The 20,175-nt window shown below is 37.3% G+C and overlaps 1 protein-coding gene across 4 annotated transcripts in view; it reads right to left on the reverse strand.

Moving 5' to 3' along the window:
• LOC134530883 (G-protein coupled receptor Mth2-like) overlaps positions 1 to 20,175 on the reverse strand; it is a 224,832-nt gene that overhangs the window by 98,085 nt on the left and 106,572 nt on the right. Inside the window, exon 1 of one of the 4 annotated variants that reach the window (XM_063366161.1) lies at positions 12,605 to 13,302. The exons of the other annotated variants lie outside the window; for them this stretch is intronic. Within the exon in view, the coding sequence (XP_063222231.1) occupies positions 12,605 to 13,283 (679 nt within the window). The 5' untranslated portion in view covers positions 13,284 to 13,302. Of the gene's footprint in view, positions 1 to 12,604; positions 13,303 to 20,175 lie in introns of those variants that run through there. 4 annotated transcript variants of the gene reach the window in all.

The following is a 20,175-nucleotide window of genomic DNA, read 5'->3' on the forward strand; positions in this document are numbered from 1 at the left end:
GCCTTTTCACTGTCAGTGCTTCCAAATGTGCTGCCTTTTTGCTGTCGGTGCTTCCAAATGTGCTGCCTTTTCGTTTACGGTGTTTCCAAATGTGCTGCCTTTTCGTTGTCGGTGCTTCCAAATGTGCTGCCTTTTCGTTGTCGGTGCTTCCAAATGTGCTGCCTTTTCGTTGTCGGTGCTTCCAAATGTGCTGCCTTTTCGTTGTCGGTGCTTCCAAATGTGCTGCCTTTTCGTTGTCGATGTTTCCAAATGTGCTGCCTTTTTGTTGTCGATGTTTCCAAATGTGCTGCCTTTTTGTTGTCGGTGCTTCCAAATGTGCTGCCTTTTCGTTGTCGGTGCTTCCAAATGTGCTGCCTTTTCGTTGTCGGTGCTTCCAAATGTGCTGCCTTTTCGTTGTCGGTGCTTCCAAATGTGCTGCCTTTTCGTTGTCGGTGCTTCCAAATGTGCTGCCTTTTCGCTGTCGGTGCTTCCAAATGCGCTGCCTTTTCGTTGTCGGTGCTTCCAAATGTGCTGCCTTTTCGTTGTCGGTGCTTCCAAATGTGCTGCCTTTTCGTTGTCGGTGCTTCCAAATGTGCTGCCTTTTCGTTGTCGGTGCTTCCAAATGTGCTGCCTTTTCGTTGTCGGTGCTTCCAAATGTGCTGCCTTTTCGCTGTCGGTGCTTCCAGAATGTGCTTCCTTTTTGTTGATGGTCCTATTTTTATGGTTGTTTTGACTCTAGTATTATAATAAATTGTTCTTGATTTGACTAGCGTATTATTCCATCCGGTGCATGTATATAAGCGAGTCCTAGAGAGCAGGTCGCTCAGTTTGTTACTGACGTCGGCGGTGTAAGGATCGCCTAGTTTGTTTCTTCTGGTGCATAAGTCGTGTCAATTAGCTGTTCTTGAGACCTCGATGGCATCTTTACCGACTTTACGTCGAACTCGATGGAGGATGTACCATCGACTACGGGAACCATGACGTCAGCGCCGACGATGTTGGAGCAGATCCCGTTGGCAACGCCTTTGACAACACTGGTGGAGACTTAAATATGTGCTGTTCCACCATCAGCAGAAGAGACTTTAATGCCGGTAGTGCTGGCTGTGTAGGAAAACTCGACGAACTTCGTTTCACCCTCGATGGAGGCTTCAATGGATGCCGAATCTACAACAACTAACGAAAATCGGCGCATTTACTGTGACAAGATTTTCTCAAGCAGCAGCAATGCTCGACGACACGAGAGGAGCGGTTGTTCTAATAATGTTCAAAGAATAAAAATTCAGTGCAATAAGTGCAATAAACTAATTTCACGTCTCGATAGCTTACATCGTCATTATAAAAAATGCTCTGAGACCTATAATGAACATGGTTATTGATTTGACTCATGTGTTGTACCGGCTAATGAGACTATATAAGTGATATGAACTTCAGTCCGTCTCTGGCTGCGGTGGTGACCGGATCGGATAGACATTTAAAGTCATGTAAAAGGTTTAGTCCGTACAATAAGAAGACTGTTTGAATCGAGGAATCCAAAAGGCTTTAGTAATTTGTCTGTGTATTTTTTTGTACTTGTAGTAGTGTAGTATGTTTGCAATAAAAGTTTTTTTAAAGGAACTTGTGGTGTTTTTTATTTTCTCAAACCTGCCACTTTAGTGGTACTTTTTTAAAAATATTAAAGTTGTTTTGTATCGGCCAGGGATCGAACCAAGGACCTTAGTCGATCCAATCAATCATTATATGGATTACAAATTTATTTAATGAATTTTGAACTTTTTCCCGAATCTCTAGCATTACAATTACGAATTTCCAATATGGTGGTCTTGATGTCTGATAGGATGATGGTAGTAGATGATTTAAAGTCTCTTTAAGAATGTTGAACATGGTTTATTGGAATTATTATTTTTTTCATAAAATTAAACATTATTGCATCGATCGAGGATCGAACCAAGGACTGGAGCGGATCGAATCGATATGTAAGTTAATGAGTGATTTATTTAATGAATTTTGGAATTTTCCCGCTTTTGTAGCTACATTATTACATGATTTCAAGATGGCGGCCGAATTTCAAGATGGCGGGGGCACCTCCGTAATAAATGATTACTGCACTGTTGCGGGTTAGAATAAAATTATCCAGATGGAAATGTACTCTATAGTACAAGTACACACACAAGATGACGTACTCCAGCAGGTGGTAGCTCCTGGTAGCCTGTACTGAACATAAAATGTCGGATCCATGATGGTCGACAAGGACAAAGTCAAATTTCAAGGACAAAGTCCAATTTCAAGGTTAAGGTCAAATTTCAAGGTAAAGATCAAAATTTCAAGGTCAGGGTCAAATTTCAAGGTCAAGGTCAAAGTTCAAGGTTAAATTCCAAGGTCAAGGTCAAAGTTCAAAGTCAAGGTCAAATTTCCAGGTCAAGGTCAAATTTCAAGGTCATGGTCAAAGTTCAAGGTCAAGTTTCGAGGTCAAGGTCAAATTTCAAGGTCAAGGTCAAATTTCAAGGTCAAGGTCAAAGTCAAGGTCAAAGTTCAAGGTGTGGTGACTAGATACTTATACTAACATGGTATCAGCACACTCTAGCAGACGAAAACAAGATGATGATCTCCAGCGGCTGATTTCAAGATGGCGGTCGTCACGAAAAGTGCAACGGTGGTTTTAAGGATTTTTTTATTATTTAATTAGGTTTATTAATTTTTTTAATGATTTTTAAATTTTTTCCCGAATCTCTAGCATTAAAATTACGGATTTTCAAGATGGCGTCTAAATTTTAAGATGGCGACTATAACGATAATTGCAACATTAATAGGATCCAATATGGTGGTCGTAACATAAAGTGTAACGATGGTATAGTACTCAACCAAGATGGCGGGTGTAACGAAATATGCAACATTTATATAATCCAAGATGGCGACCGTAACGATAACTGCAACAGTGATTTTTAAGATTTTTATTATTTATTCGATTAAATAATTTTTTTAATGATTTTTAAAAATTTTCCCGATTTTCTAACATAAAAATTGCGGATTTTCAAGAGGACGGACGTAACGAAAATTGCAATGGTGACGTCATGATTCAAAATGGCGGAAAACACATCGCCGGAATTTTCGAGAACACAATGACGTCATAAAAATGGCGGATCCAAAATGGCCGCCGTGATATACTTGCCCCGTTACGTTATGTCCCGTTACGATGTGTCCCGTTACGCTGTGTCCCGTTACGCCTGCTGCACGCACGAAAAAGTGTCACGTTACGCACATTGTCACGTTACGCTCGTCCAAGATGGCCGCCGTGACGACACAATCCAAGATGGCGGAAAACACCGCCACCACAACCTGCATCCTGATCTCGGTCCGGCCAAACTATACTACTGGGAACTGACGTTTGAAACTCAAACGAACGTCGTAGCTTCTTCGAGTCAAAAGTTATACTAAATGGAAATCTCGCAACGCAGCAAAATGATCTTTAAATGGCGGCGCTTACCCCTTCCACCGCACGTAATGCGTCAGTCCTCACTTAGCGTAACGAATTCTTTGATCCTTTAGCTATCCAGTGGTGTAATTAAATTTTGGATGAAGATGATAGATATGTAGCTGCAACACAAAACTGTATACCCCGATTTTGTTATCATTCGTTTTTTTAATTGCCTCTCACTATGGAAGCAATTTTAAAGACGTATTCACGTCAAAAAAATTAACGCCGCGCCATCGAGCATCATTCGTTACACACGTTACATACGATAACTCCGTCACCTACTCCCTTACGTTACCCTGTGAGTCTAATATTACTCTGACAGCTGTAAAAAAGTTTCACTTCAAAAAAATGTTTACAGAACAACTGTGGCAGAAGGGTTACGTAGACCAGTTCTACTTTTAAGAGATGTAAAATTTAAGCAAAGTTACGTGGAACGGACCGCGGAAACGACTTGGTCCTATCTGATTAACCACTCCACGCTGTGTATTTTTCCGCGTTTGCTGGGTCTGCCACCCGATAGGTCCACCCCCCTTCACTACCCGGGGGCGGTGACTAACCAATTCACGTCCTGACATGTTACTGGCCAGTTCGGTAACTTTGACGATCGAAACCAGAGCCATACACTCACCAGCAGAAACGTCCTCCGATGGTCGGGTGACCGCTGGGTGAAAACGACAGACGCCTTGAAAGTGAATGCGGTCTGAAGCTCATTCGAATGATTGTACAGTTGAAAACAGTTGACGTTTCTGATACATAATTTTTCACATAAAACGTTTTCGTATGTGCTTGTAAGTTATATGAAACATGTTTGCCGCATGGCAAACCTGTAATTTGAAAATTCTCAAGATATAGACGCTGACAAAATGGCTGTTTGGCGAGTTCTTCATGAGCAACTCTTGTACCCGTACCACCGCCAAGGTCACCGGACCTAACCCCGTTAGATTTCTTTCTGTGGGGTTACGTAAAAGGGCTTACCTACGCTACGCCAGTAGAAACGGTAGAAGAGCTTACACAGCGAATCATTGAAGCGTTCGAAATCATAAGGTCGACTCCACACATGCTCCAGCGTATCCGTGAAAACATGATTCGCCGTTGCCACCTCTGTGTCGCTCAAGGTGGGCGTGTTTTTGAGCCGTTGCTTTAGGCTGTCACATTGTTAAAACGTATGCAACAATTTCAATGTTGTTAAACAAAGCCGAAGCTGTGATTGATTTCAGAGTGAAATTAAAATTTGTGCCACGATTAAAATGTTATTTCTCTACTCGAACGCCCGCACATCCACAACATAACACTCTACAACGGGTTGCCTACGCTGACTCTTTCTGGGGCTACAGGGGCAACATGTTTATTGGCAAAAATGGTTGCAAATAATAAGAGCTTTCTACCCTCAGCGTTGTAACATGAATTTTGATACATCCTGTGTGTATATATATATATATAATTTTATAGAAGAAAAAAATCTGTTAAATTATAATTATCCTACCCGGAATAAACGGAAAATAAATTTACCTTTTCTTCTACTTTGCAAAATAACTTCACTGTGATGTTTAAAATATTTGATTACAAAAATTGAAACTATTTTATCTGAAAAACAGATTAAATTTTAATGAAATCTCTGTTGAGTAGATTTTTTTAACTGATAAAATATATTTTTCTAATTTTTAAGTAGGTTTTTATTTTATGTAATAACTTATGTAAATTATATTTTTATTCTAGTGGTAATTTAATTTTTTTAAATACCTTTAGTTGATGTATTACTTTATCGTACATAAAAATATCGGGTATTTTTTTGTTTTAAAATAATTTGTAAGTTTTTTTGCTACTTTCCAGATAATGGTATATAATAAAAATACCATACCTAAAAATAAAAAAAAAAGATTAGTTTCACACAAAAACACATGATAGCTTTTTAGAGTGCGATATTACCTATAAGACAGCTTATTTCCTATAAGACAGCTTATTTGTATAGATGTTGTAAATAAAGGATGTAATAACTAATACTGCAACCTTGTAAACAATTGGCTTTCGGGAAAACACGTTATAAATTTACTGGCACATGATTGTAAACAAACTACCAGGACTCCGAGAATCAATAAAAAGCCACGGAAAAAAAGTATATTTTACGATCACATGACGCAGAAAATAGTCCAGAGAAATTGATGTTTACCGTCGCTTGGTTGGTTGCACGCAGATGCTTGTATCTGGTGGCTTGTGGCTGCGAGCACCAGGCTCGTTGCGACGAGTGTTGGGCTCGAACCAATGCCAGCGAGGGCAGACAGACAGAGAGAAAGAGAGAGAGAGAGAGAGAGAGAGAGAGAGAGAGTTTTAATGCGGCGATGTTAGCGTAAATAAGAAGCTGGGTGTATTATTACCAAGCTTTTATTATCTTCACCTGTATGCATGAATGCATGGACTGTGAAATAAAATATTTCCATTAAATTTTTACCCATTTTTCGAAGTCCGAAAGTGTTGAAATTTTGCATACGTATAAAGAACCTCTGACAATACAATATTTTGATAACTTAAAGACCTTATAGTTAAGTGGGGGTAGGAGGGTCAGACGGTCAAAAATCCATTAATTTCGAGCTATGTGTAATTAACCATGCTTTTTGTGTCTCCATGAGGTCAGGCCATTTTTGAAATTTCCCCCGGGGTCAATTGTGCCCCCAGGGGGGGGGGAGGGTGGTTAAAGACCCCAAATTATGAAAATTTAAATATCAATGTTTAATCAATTTGGAGTGTTTCCGCCAAAAGGTCGGGTTAAAATAAAAAAATATATATATATATATTCTTTCAATTTAGAGTGTTTCAGAGGTCGGGTTATGGTGGAAAATGAGCCCGGGTTTCGACGACTTTCTTACCCTCGGATGGAGGAGGGGTTAATAACCATACATTTCAAAAATTTTATAATTTTTTTTTTTATTTGTGGTGTTTCCGATCCAATAGGTCAGGCTATGGTGGAACATGTGCCAAGGGAGGTGTTAAATCCCTAAAATCTAACGCTCTCGTAACCCGCTTTGGAGGCTGATTTTAGGAAAACGCCGTGCTCAGTTAATGTGTATGTAATATAAATAATATCCCTGCCTAGTTTCAAGCCTGTAGACATGTACTTGAAAGACGGTCAAGAGCTTTCATTTTACCTGGAACTCACCCATTTAGATTAGTCTCCCTTTAAAAAGCGTGGGGTGGTCTCTCCTTTTTCCTAATGGCTATATACTAAAATAATTAGTGATAGCAAAATTAAGACTAGTGATATCTATCAGCCCTTTACTAATTTTAAATTCATTATTGTTATTCAGTTCATATTGTCGTTTTCGTATTGACTATATCCTGAAATAGTGATAGAAAATCTATTAAACATAATATTTTTATTGCTAATTTCATATATTAATTTTTGTAATGACTACATCCTAAAATTAGTGATAGAAAATTTAAGACAAATGATATCAAGCACCCCGCGCTTTTAGTTATACAGAGTTGTGGTGCATTATTTGGCTGTTAGACAAAATCTAAAATTTAAATTTTATTTTTTAATTGTTAGTTCATTCAAATATAAAAGTTTTTTATGTTTTTAAACTATAGTTTTATTTTATTCTTTTTAGTGTCAAAATAAACTATAAATATTTAGGCTATATGAGTTATTGAAACAAATTTAAAAAAAAAATAGCATATTGTCAGGCGTACAAACTGTGAGTGTCATTTCTTTATGTTCGTCAAGCCATAGCCTTGAAACCATTACGTTTTGCTATTATAAGGAATAAAGTATACAGAGTAAGAAAAATGAATTGTCTTGACAGTCTTTCGTCGCCATGTTTGACAAAATTGTCACTATCCATTCCGTACTGTACTGATTGCCACAGAACATTAGCTCTACAGCACTAACATAGAACTGCAGACATTAATTAATTTATTAATAAAAATTAAGACAAGAATTTTAGCTTGCTAGTTAAAAAAATATCATGAAATTAAATAACATAAGTTTATGGTTTTGAAACACTAATTTAAAGGGAGACTGAGTGAGTTCTAGGTAAAATGAAAGCTCTTGAACGTCTTTTAAGTAGCCTATATGTTTACAGGCTTGAAACTACGCAGGGATATTATTTATATTACATACACATTAACTGAGCACGGGGTTTTCCTAAAATCAGCCTCCAAGGTTGGTTACGGGAGCGTTAAAGATTTTATGGCTTTAACACCTCCCCGGCACATTTTCCACCATAACCCGATCTATTGGATCGGAAACACTCCTAATCGAAAAAAACATGAATATTTAAAATTTTCGAAACTTTGTGTTTCTTTTTACCCCCACTAGGGGCACAGTCAGCCCCGGGGAAAATTCCTACCATGCCCCAACCCCATGGATACACAAAAAGCATGGTTATTACGCATATAGTAGAAATTAGTGTTTTGTTCACCCTCTGACTCCTTTACTCCCCCTTAACTCTAAGATCTTAACTTATCAAAATATTGTATTGTCAGAGGTTTCGGACGTCGAAAAGTGGGTAAAAATTGAACGGAAAGATTATATTGCATATTCCATTTATACATATGGTTGAAGCTAATCAAAGCATGGTAAAAAAGAAAAAGAAATTAAAGTTAATAATTTTCAAACATAGCAGATAGCATTTTATTACGTTTTTTTAGAAGTTTTGTGCAATTGTGGTAGGCAACTCGGTGAGGCATAATGTTTGTACGTCGTAGAAAAATCAAGACTGACAAAGAAAAAAAAAGTACGAAAAATAGCCAAAATCTGCAATTGCGAAAAGATTCAAATGTTAACAGATCTAAAATTTTATGACTGATTTTGTTCCATTCAATAAATTACTCCCACAAAATGCCGTATATCGAGAGCTAAGATGTGACACATTAAAAGTACTGAACGTGACTGCTAATGAACTTAACGTACTTACAAACTGCTTGGTATAACATGGAGGTATTATTACCTCTATGGAGCGGGTGACTGTTCTTAAGTTGCAAGTCACTCTGGTTAGAAATGGGTAAGCTAAACAAACCTTAGCTGTATTATAGAGGCTAATGCTATATGTTTACTTAATAGCTTGAAAAGAACACGCCAGAAACATTAGTTAAAATGCCAATATGAAGTCAGTATTGCTGAACAAAGATTTTTACAACATGTTGTTAAAGGAATTAGCGTTTAACTACATTACAACCAAAAATGTTTAGCTTTGCTAACTGGGGGAGGGAAGGTGGTAAAGAATGTACATACATCTCTAACTTCTTACTACATACGGTATACACGCTCGTCAATTAGCAGCGAGCTGAAAAAAAAGTACTTTTTGTCTTAAAACTCATATTAGTAATGTGCATAAGGTTTTAACTGATAATAATTGTAAACTGTATTTTCTGTTTATAGCAAATTAGGTTAACAATTTAATGAAAATCGTAGGTGGCTACTGATGCTTTAAACAACTACGTTTTTACATGTATAGGCAGGTACATGTTTTGTCACGTCAGTTTTCAATTTTGTCAAGATCTAATGAAACTCTATATAGGTATATATGAAATTTTAATGTAAAAGCGAGCCAGCTAGCTATATACACATTAAACAAAGAATAGCTAAAAACGCTCGGTCACGAAACAGTGCCTAATTTTAAAATCATGCTTTAATAAGTTTATTTGTAAGCTGTTTTGATTAGTATTGACTCTTTAATTTCGGATACTTTGTTTCTTGTCACGACGTTTTGGTAAACAAACAAAATTAGTTAACATCATCACTTGCAACGCAAACATCTTCTTCTAGTTTCCTAATCATCTGTAGAATTTAAAATATTTTAAAAAATGTTTGAAACCCGAAAATCTATAATAAAGAAGTTTCATATAACAAATTGTTTTGGGAAGAATACCGTATAAAATGTTAAGGTGACAAATTCCTATGACTTCAAAGTTTGTACAAATTTAATATTTTGTATTCCAACTAAGACAAAATGGCGCATTAATAATTTTAAATTAGGCATATACAAAAAATCTTCGGAAACAAAACAAAATGTCTCCCGTTCGGGAGGATGTGTGTTTTGTCAGATGTGTCGGCTTATCACAACAGAGATAAGGACTGACAGAGCTCACACACTGGTTCCACCACAGCGCATGTCTCTTCAACGCATCACGAGTTGAACAAACTTTGGAGACTGGATTTATCTATATCTCCATGCAACTTTTTTACTTGAGCAACATCTTTATAAATAACCATACATACACATTACTGCAAAAACAATCTTTATTTCATTAAACTAAAACGAATTCTTAATTCTTCCATGTTATGGCGGAATTATTTCTATTTCCAGATATTCCAGCTGTATCTCGATTTGGAATTCCAGGTGGGCAACCAAACATAAGACTTGACACGAACTTATACGTTTCGTTCAATCATTTTCTGAACTGTCAGTCCGGTGGCCGAACGATTGTATGTGTGTGTGTGTGTGTGTGTGTGTGTGGGGGGGGGGGGTGATAATAATATGCTTTTCAGCTTATTAGATTAGGTTACTAATTCAAGATTAAGTCATATATTATTCATACCGAAGGGAAAAAGTGGTAACAGAATGTATTCTCGTCCTAAGCATGGTATTTTACGAGAATTTTTCGTAGTTTTTAAATACTGATATTGATGTTTGTTTGGTTTAATATTAAGTTAAAAATTAGTTCTTGACCCATGACCTTTGGCCATTTTTAATAATTTAACTGTGTGAAACAGGATTACAGTGTGTTTGACTTACAAAAATTATATGAAAATTATTAATAACTTGCTTCTGTGTATTCTATGAATGGAAGAACGTGTTCATGAAATTTTAACTTTGTTAAATATAGTAAGGTACCAAAATCACATTTTTGTGTTGAAAACATCGCTGTTGTGTGCATTAAAATTTTATTTAATGAATATTTTATTTGAAGGATTTTAGTATTAGATAGATACACAATCAAATAAAAAAGTACTTTTGTTTTTTCTGCCTTTTACGCAGCTCCAGTATATAATGGATCGTGTTAACGTGTTTCCTTATTCTTTTTGTCTTCAAAGTTCTCTTCATGAATCACGATCGAATTCGCATGAATCCACTTCCCTGACCATGCAGAGCGAGGCGGGCAGTTTTCAGACGCTGGACTCTCATTTCGAAAGACCAGTGGCAGTTATAAGAGAGGTACAATGTGGAAACTCCCCCCCCCCCCCCCCCCCCCACAACCGGCTAACTAAAACTTTTATAACTTAACAAAAATGTGAGCGTGAGATGTGTAACATCTCACCTCTGTTAACGAGCGAATACATGTGTTATCATGTTGCAAGTAAACTTATAATACGAAACTCAGACACCAAATAAACGTAGTTTTTTAAAATAATGCCGGGCCAAATTGTGTTTTCAACTAAATTTTTGGACGCCAATCACAAGTAGATTCCGCACCCGCCACTAGAATTCGTTGCCGGAGTAGCTACGTCGACTTCCGAATAATCACATTTGCAGACAGAAAGTTTAAACTATACCTATAATAAAAAGGATCCGATCAAAGCGAAAAGGACTTGAAAAAAATATTAAACCCAGTCTTTGGACCTGATTTTCTACAGGGAATTTTTATTTAAATACTGTCCATCTTGTTATAATTCACTAAACAGTTGAATTATAAAGTTTTTGTTTGGATTTGCGAACATTGATTCGCGCCATCCGCCACAGATGGCAGCACCGTGGTTACACATTTCCGTTCATCAAATTCCGTTCCATTCGCGAAATTACTCCTTCCAAATGACGTATACCGAGAGCTAACATGTTACACATCAATAATCTACACCAGACCTCACCTGAATCTGGATTTATGTTCAATTTTCTTGGGTAAAAATTTGTAACTTCCCAGCCATTGTTGGGAGTTGATTGGCTTCTGGGTTGAAGCCATGTATTTTTTCGCGGAAAAGAAAAATCTGATTGTTTATTAGACTGCAATAAGGTATGGCCGTGCTATAGATTGTTCTCTTGTAACTGGCGGACATCTGCAAGAGAAGCCTATGCCCTATTTGACCTGGCCATCCAGGAAGCACTGGATGGCTATGTTTGGTGTTCTGACAGTAGACATGAACGTGAAATAAACCCTGCCTTCGCCTTCGACGCAACTAAAACAAATATGTACATTTTTGACGTGACAACGTCTAATAAATCGATGAACGCCGGCTGCACGCACGAAAAAGTGTCCCGTTACGCACATTATCCCGTTTTTCTGTGTCCCGTTACGCTCATTTTATATTGCTCTTTGCTAACCTGAACCTCCTAGCATTGCGACCGAGTCCGTGGCGTAATTCTGTTTTCATGAATTTCAATGTAACATTTTCATTGCTCTTTGCTAACCCGTTCCTCCTAGCATTGCTGCAGAGTCCGTGGCGCAAATATATTATTTTTGACTGCATCTAAGTGTTGGGTAAGCCATTTTCCTTCACATCATCCTTGAAACACTCCCATTCGTTTCCTACTTTTCCTATCATCGTCCTATCCTTACCAGAATAACACAGATTGGAAGAATTTAAATAGCAAACATGTATAAATGTTATAGTTAAAATAATCTCTTCGTTAAAGTAATAAACATATTTGAATTAATGAGTGCAAATAAAAGTAAATTCATCAATTAAATTGTAGATTTCATTTCACTCCATACAAAATAGTTATAGTTCAATAAAAATGATTCAATTTTATTCATAAAAGTATGCAATGATTTCATCAATGTTTTGTTATGACGTTGTCACGTTAAACTATCGTCCGTAAACCGACTTTACAGACAACCAATTTTTTTTTTTTAGTTCTACTGTGCTGTGTGCAAATATTTATAATCTTATCATGTAGTCATAAATGCGTTAAAATAGTTTTTGAAGTGACTTTTTTTAATAATTATATTATAATTTTGGACTTCTCATTCATTTGCGAGGTATACCATACCACCCAAAACATTTCTTCCATCCGGCTCTTCCAAAATCAAGCCTGGGTCCCAGCACAGAAAAAAAAAGAGATAATTGAATATACAATAATTGTAAATTATGTTGTTTTATTACGTGCATTGTGTGCGCAGATAATGACGGAAAGCTTTTCAGGGAACGGTTTACAAATACCTTTAACTATCGGAGGTACAGTATTGCTGTAGGAACACGGAGAGAAGAGCGGGCTCGGTTACCTAGCATGAGGCACAGCAGCTGGGCCAAGGAGGAGGACAGCAGCTGCACGCCGACCAGGCACGTGTACGCCACTATGAGGCTGACCACGTAGCTCATGAGCGCGCGGCCGTGCAGGTTGCGCAGCTGCGGCACGGCGGCGTACACGACCAGCGTGACGGCGAGGAACGGCAGCGAGATGAGCATGCCCACCGGGTACACCACGTACAGCGGCTCGCGGCTCTCGTCGGGCTCGTCGGGCCCGTACGACTCGTGCTTGAAGCACAGGAAGGCCTGCACGGCGCCGTCCGCGGACGCCTCCACGCAGAACTGCGACACGTTGAAGGTGGAGTTGAGGTGGCCGGGCACGTACAGCCGGCCGTCGGCGAGCAGGAAGAAGGCGTCGTCGTCGTACGCGGCCGGGTCCAGGCTGAACTTGCCGTGCTCGCAGGGGTCGCCGTACACGACGGAGGAGGCGGCCGGCAGCCCGGCGTCGACGGGCGCCAGGTCGGGCAGCCGGTGCACGCGCGGGGCGAACCCGCGCTGCGACTGCGGCAGCGGCTCGCACGCGCCCTTCTTCTCGGTGCTCGCGCGCTCGCCCGCGGGGCAGCACTTGCGGAAACAGGCCGCGTCCGGGTCATCGCAGGCGCGCGCCGCCCGCCAGGCCAGCAGGCTCAGCCACAGCGCCGCCTCGACCTTCATGTCGCCGCGACGCGCGGGGCACTGACTGGCGTCTTCGCCGCCGCCATGCCCGCGTCCCTCCTCCCTCCCCCCTCCTCGAGGGGTCCCCTTCCGCGCCCGACTCACGCACGCGCGCCAGCCCACCAGGGCATCTCCCGTGCAAACCACCCATACGCTCTTTCTCACGCGCCAACACAGAACGAAGTTTTGCAAAATATTACTTTGCAAAGCAGTTGCCAATAGATACAGGATGTCCACAAAAGAGTCCTTCCAGTTATAAATTTTAATACCATCAACTCCATAAAAGATCGTATCTACGTTCCGCTGCTGCTGCCTAGTGGATTTGCCAGAGTGGAGACACAGGATTGAATGAGGCCATTGCTTCCATTACTCCGAACTTGTTAACCAACTTGTGGGAAGAATTTGGGACTTCAGGTTTGGTTTTGTGCCATGCAGCTAAAGTTGCACTTATTGAACATTTGTAAGAAAAACTAGGTTAGTTTACCGTCATTTCGTATGATTTGTGGTAAGTAGTCTAAATTTAACTTTTAAAAAATTAACTAAAATAAATAAATTGTAACTTTGTAAAACACATTGCTATTGTTATTTTTGCATATGTAAAATACAATTTTCAAGAAAATACTGAGTATTTTTTACGAAAATTGGCGCAAAATTTTATATTTTAATTAATGTCTTATTCAAGCATATTTTTTTAACCATCGAAATTATAATCGAATATTAAATAATATGACTTTATTTTGTTTTTTATGCTGTTTAATTGGCGCAGTTAATATTCGAATGCTATTCAGGGAACTGTTTACAGATAACTTTAAGTATTTGAGGCACTGTGGCAACACAAAGCATACATTCCCGGGCAATAATCCGAACCCAGTATTACTGCGAACACTATTTTGTAGCGATAGAGTTGTTTTCGTGTAAATGTACACATGTACAAATATCTGTAATTTTATATGAACATTTCTGTTCCTTTAACAAAAAAAAACTTTAATGCGTTTCGTATTGGACGTTCTCTCACACGCCAAGTTGGTGATGTAATTTTCTTGTAATTACTATTAAGGGTGCGGAATCTACGTTTGATTGGCGTCCAAAAAATTAGTTGAAAACACAATTTACCTATAGTTATCACGCCTGTTACAACTTAAGCAGAGGTGCCCCCCCCCCAAATACTATGACTCACCCCCCCCCCCTTCCTAACCTAATGATGGGTTCCCCCCCAAATTTTTTATGCCATTTTCCCAATGATTTACTCAATTATTTTATAATATTATACTTTTTTAGTATTATATTTTATCACATTTTGCATTAATTAAAACTGATTTTCTAATAATAATTTTGGTCATATCAGGTAATATTTCCATCCTGAACCGACAGATGCCAAAATGCTTTTGTTGAGGAAAGTGCGGGGTTGCCAATTTGATTTACAAGATCCCTTTCAATTATCAAAGCACCAGAAACGTATTTTCACATTAGAAGCTATAATTATGTAAATAATATATACATTTTTCTCGTCTTTTAACCACTCCCCCCCCCCCCCCTGAAATTTTAATGACGCAGTCTGCGTCGTTACCCCCCCTTGTGGGCACCCCTGACTTAAGAGGTGATATTTCGGTAAACGTTGAATACGAGATGGTAGTTACGGTAAGTTTATGAATCATTGCCAATATCTCGAATTAAGTTTGATTGAATCGGTAGATATTTTTTTTAATGTCAAAACCATATTAAAAATCTTACCATTCATTTAGAAGTATAATTTCAGCATGTAGTAAAACAGCTTTGATTAGCTTCCAATATATAACTTTTATAATAAAACAAAACTGACCACCTTTTTACCTCTTTTGCGATCGAATATAGAAAACTGATAAAGGTAAAAAATATATAGGGTAAATCCAGGAGAGATGTACCACCTTTTTTGAAACTCTTATAATTTTGTTATTTGTGAAGTTATTGGTGAAGTAAATTTCGCTATGATATTCTGGTGAACTATGTATATGAAAAGAAAAGGTATATGTAGAAAATTTACGTTAACAAAGTGAAGAAAAATTTTGAAAAATTTTGCAGTACTGGTCCATCTATACCATATACCTAGGGTTAGATGGACCAGCCTATATGGGAGAGATGGACCAGCATTGAGAAAGCTATTTAATCAGTTATGACTAACTTTAAATTCAGATTTAAGCACCCAATTAAACAAAAATAGTTTCTGACGTACAAGTCTACAGTGCCTATACATTAAAATGATTTACAAGGTATTTCATCTTTCAGATGTAGTTTTTTAAAACCCATAAAGATTTTAGTTCTTTTTTCCACATACATCGCACTTATTTTCGTACTTTGTGCAGTTCTCATGCAACCAACGGGAACACACTGTGCATTTAATCCAGTCTTCTGTACTTTTTGTAGTATTTTAGTCCTCATTACACCCAACACATTCATCTTCGTCCCAGTCACCATCATCAATTATCATACAAAATTGGCTGAGAAAATCCTTTGGTGTTTGGTTTTTTATGTTTGGTAGGCCTAACAGTCCTAGTTAGGATAGCTTCTTCTCTCCGTCTTTTTCTTTCTTGTTCTTTTATTTTCTTCAGTTTGTCATGTTTTCCTTGGGTAATACGTTGTACATTATCCTTAGAATTTAGTACTTTCAAAACACTTGCACTCTTACTACGGGCTGTAGTTTTTTTTGTTAAGATTGGAATAGGTGAGATGTTGTTCAAAATTTTTGTTGGCGTGGGGTTGTCGACCTCTTTGACTCCGGAGACACTGGTGGGCCCTGACGAAGTTCCAGGAGTCGCCAGGCATTCATCACTGATAGGTTGTTCGAAATGTCTTATAGGCAGAGCAGATTCGAGTGGAGGGGTACACCTATCGGTGACTATGGTTGCTTCTTGGTTTGATGTCAAACCAATGTCTGGAGAGTGTAGTTGAACTAAGTTCGTTTCAGTAGCTACAGAAAGTGACGTTTCACTAGAACCTCTTGTGTCAGGGGTGATGATTGTTGAATCTTCGCTAGGTGTCAGGTAAACGTAGTCTGGTATTGCAGACATGTTTAGCGGAATAATTTCACATGCCTTGAAGCCAGAAACTGCATTTTCTACAGTCACTGATTTGGACCAAGCACATCCTAGCAACTTGCCAAATTGCAGTCTCGTAATCTGCCCCAAAGGGTTGTTCCTCATGAACACATTACATTCTTTGTTGTAGTTAGACTTCAAAGATTTATAAAAGCTTCTGTCAAGTGGCTGCAAGAAATGGGTCGTGTGACTAGGAAGGCTAAGCAAAATTATATCATTTCCATCAGCGAATTCAAGCATTTCGACACTGCTGCAATGGGAGGACTGTCCGTCAATAATCAACAGTACTTTTCCAGCAGGCTTTCTTTGCAAAAAGTGATGTTTCAACCAGTCGAAAAATAATTCAGAGGTTATGTAAGCAGATTTCACGTGCATTGCAATCATGGAACCCGGAGGGATGCCATCACTGAACTCCTGTTTCTTATTCTTCCCTTTAAAAATTCAATAGGGAGGAATGTAGTTGCGATTATTTTAATCCTATTTAAAAGTGGCCAAAATATAGTAATTTGATCGAATGATTAAAGTAACTATGGCCGCAAAAGTGCTCACTTTACCGCATACAGCCTATATTGTATTTTTGTATTTTAAGTAGGCTTAACGGAGAGAAGAATTTACCTTAAAAGTTTGGAAATCAACCTCCAAATTACTTAACAATATGTTTTGTGACTAATTTTTTTTGTATAAACGACATTACAAATCTACAGCCTACTCATTAATAATACGTAGGCCCATTTAAAACGATGGTCCATCTCTCCCACTTTATTTTGGTCCATCTATCCCGATCGTTAGGGAGAGATGGACCAGGCCGCCATTACGTCCCTGTTGTGCCCAGCGTAGCTACAGATCACTACCAAGATACGTTTAGCTTGTTTACATGTTGTAAGGAATGATGGTTCAAAAATATTGCAAAATACTGTCTCTACGACACAACTGCGTTCACATTAACAAAATTTTTGACCTACCTGTTTTCTATTTTCTTTAATATCTTCTCAATTAACTCATACAAAGGAACTAAAACAACACAGAACGCGCAATACAGTTGCCACGACACATTCCTACCAACCATGGCGCTTTCTATTAGCAGGTTCGTGAACTATGCCACCGGTCCATCTCACCCGGTGGTCCATCTCTCCTGGATTTACCCTATATGGAATAATATAATGTACGTATTTCTTGCTCAGTTTCTTAACTCCAGATTAATTTGCTTGAATAGATGATTTGTTACTATTAAAACTAATGTTTTAATAGTTAACCCTCGTTTCATTGCCTTTAGGATCGGAAATGTTGAATTTACACAACGAAAATGATTATTTAAGTTAGTCATGCTCAGTTTCTTACATATAGCTTTATTTTATATGGCATATAGAGATAACTACAATTCAAAACTCTATATGCTTGTTGTTCATTCTTAATTTCTTACCCCTAGATCTAGCAGATTATGAGGAATTTTTTCTTAAAATCAAAATTACACATTTGACACTCCTTAGGGGCGGAATCTATCAAAATAGTAAAATAATGTGTATCTTTATTATTATTATTATTATTACTACAAAATTTACGTCGTACTTTATTAGTTTCGGTAATATGATTTCTTAAAATAAATAAAAATATTCCTCTCTCACCTATTAAAAACGAATTTCGATAAATAAATAAAAAACACAATACTTAACTCTTAATACAAGTTGTTCTTTCTTAGATTTTAACTCTAGTTCTAATTAAATCAGAAGTGTTCATTTTTAGTTTTAAAAACATTCTTAACATTTTTACACTCCTTAGGGTTTGAATTGCAAAAAAAAAAAAAAGGTAATTGTGGTTGGTAATTTTCGTACGTTAATTAACAGTTCCCAATAACATTTCTGATGCTTGATTATATTCGGAGATATAATTATTTATTTTAAAACCCTATTTACTTTTCTTCACCCCTAGGGGTAAAATTTCGCAAAGTGGTAAAATTGTGTTTCCTTGTCCTGCTATGTTTATAATTGGTACCCAAGATATTTTTTTTATGATTGGTACACTTCGGATATAGGCCTACCTATAATTAATTATTTAAAACTATATTTAACCATTTTTTACCCCCATAGAGGTGGAATTCTTTAATTATATATAAAAAATGTTTAAGTTAGCAAAATACACTATTAATGAAAAGTTTTCATCAAAATCCGTCCAGTAGTTTTCGAATGATGCCGGAACAAACAAACAAATTGACAAAGATTCTAAAAACTATATTCAAAATTTAATTTAATGTACAGACTTTTGCCTTGAATAGTTTTACTATTAGTATAGAAATGTGCAAACAACGATGTCTCACTAGGTGTACCTGATAATATATCTTTGTTGAATTATTGTTTAGGCGGCCCGCGCGAAGCGATGCCGCGGGCAAACGCCAGTTGTTATCACTGATTTAACGCAAGCAAAGACTTGTGAAGATATTAGTATCTTCATTTGGGTAGATAAGGTATACTTATTATTGCACTATTCAAACATTAGGTAACTTAGTTATTCAGAGACAGCTAGAGATCAGGACTAGTGGCGTGAAAATTATGCCATTAATGTGAGAAACATCAAAATTATCTTACACCATACATACACCATTGCATACACCATGCATACACCATACATACACCATACATACACCATTGCAGTTATTCACTGTCATGGGAAAAATTCATAAATGCAAAATAAGAAATTTTATTGCAGTTTTGCACTGTTTGTCATGAGAAAAATTCAGAAATGCTAAACAAATAAAACTGCAGTGGCGTATGTCCAAAAAATTGTATAAAATAAAAATCCCCCATTGCATGAATCATTTTAAAGAACGGTTCATAACTAAACTTACGTCTTGATTTTAAATAAAGTATGCCCTGTTTTCTGCAAGTATTTTCCTGCAATAATTTGTATTAGGTAGATTTCGAAGAAATAAAACATATTGTTGCCGTTACCATGATGCGGCTTTTGGAAAAATTTTCGTTTTTGATTCATAGACAACAAAACCATCGTCAACTCAAAAGTTTATACATATATTTATTTATTTATCTATATACATATATAGGCCTTATACTTTTTTATGGACACGATAACTGCCGTAATTTTTTATAAATCACTTCCAAACTGATAACTAAAATAAAGAAATGGAAAATCTCGGTCGAGTTCGTTTTTGGCAATATCCGACCAAAGAGGTAGAAATAAGAAAGATTTTTTGAAAAAGAGAAAAATCGGTATAACACTTTTAATTTGACGAATATCATATCCACTTGAGCATTTTAACTCGTAGGAGTAATACCAAAAACAGTTGTCTAAATTCATTTTTGATGCAAGGAGTGGAAAAAAACAAGGGTTGGAGGACAAAAAAATTCATAACTCCCTTCGTAGGCACACCATCTAGTCCTTTCAAATTGTTTGGAAATCTTATCATTTTTAACTAAAACTTTTGTCTAAATTTTTTTGATACAACTAACTATTCCTGCAAAGGGTGGATAAAGAGGGGTTACAATTTAATAATAAATTCATAACTACCTTAGTAATTACACCTTCAAATCCGTTCAAATTGTTTGTAATTCATAAAATTTTTATTTAAAACATTTGTCTGAAACAATTTTTGATAAAATGAGCCATTGTTACAGGGGTTTGAAAAACACAGGGGTATAATTGATAAAAAAATGCATAATTTCCGTACCATGTTCATTATTAAAATCGTTCTAATTTATTGTGAAACCATAAATTACCTACAACTTTCGTCTGAAATAATTTTTATACGACCTACCATTACCGCAAGGGTTGGAATAAACCCTTAAGAGCTACGCCTACCCGGACACACATAC

Source organism: Bacillus rossius, chromosome 3 (assembly GCF_032445375.1).
Source record: "Bacillus rossius redtenbacheri isolate Brsri chromosome 3, Brsri_v3, whole genome shotgun sequence".
Classification (NCBI taxonomy): domain Eukaryota; kingdom Metazoa; phylum Arthropoda; class Insecta; order Phasmatodea; family Bacillidae; genus Bacillus; species Bacillus rossius.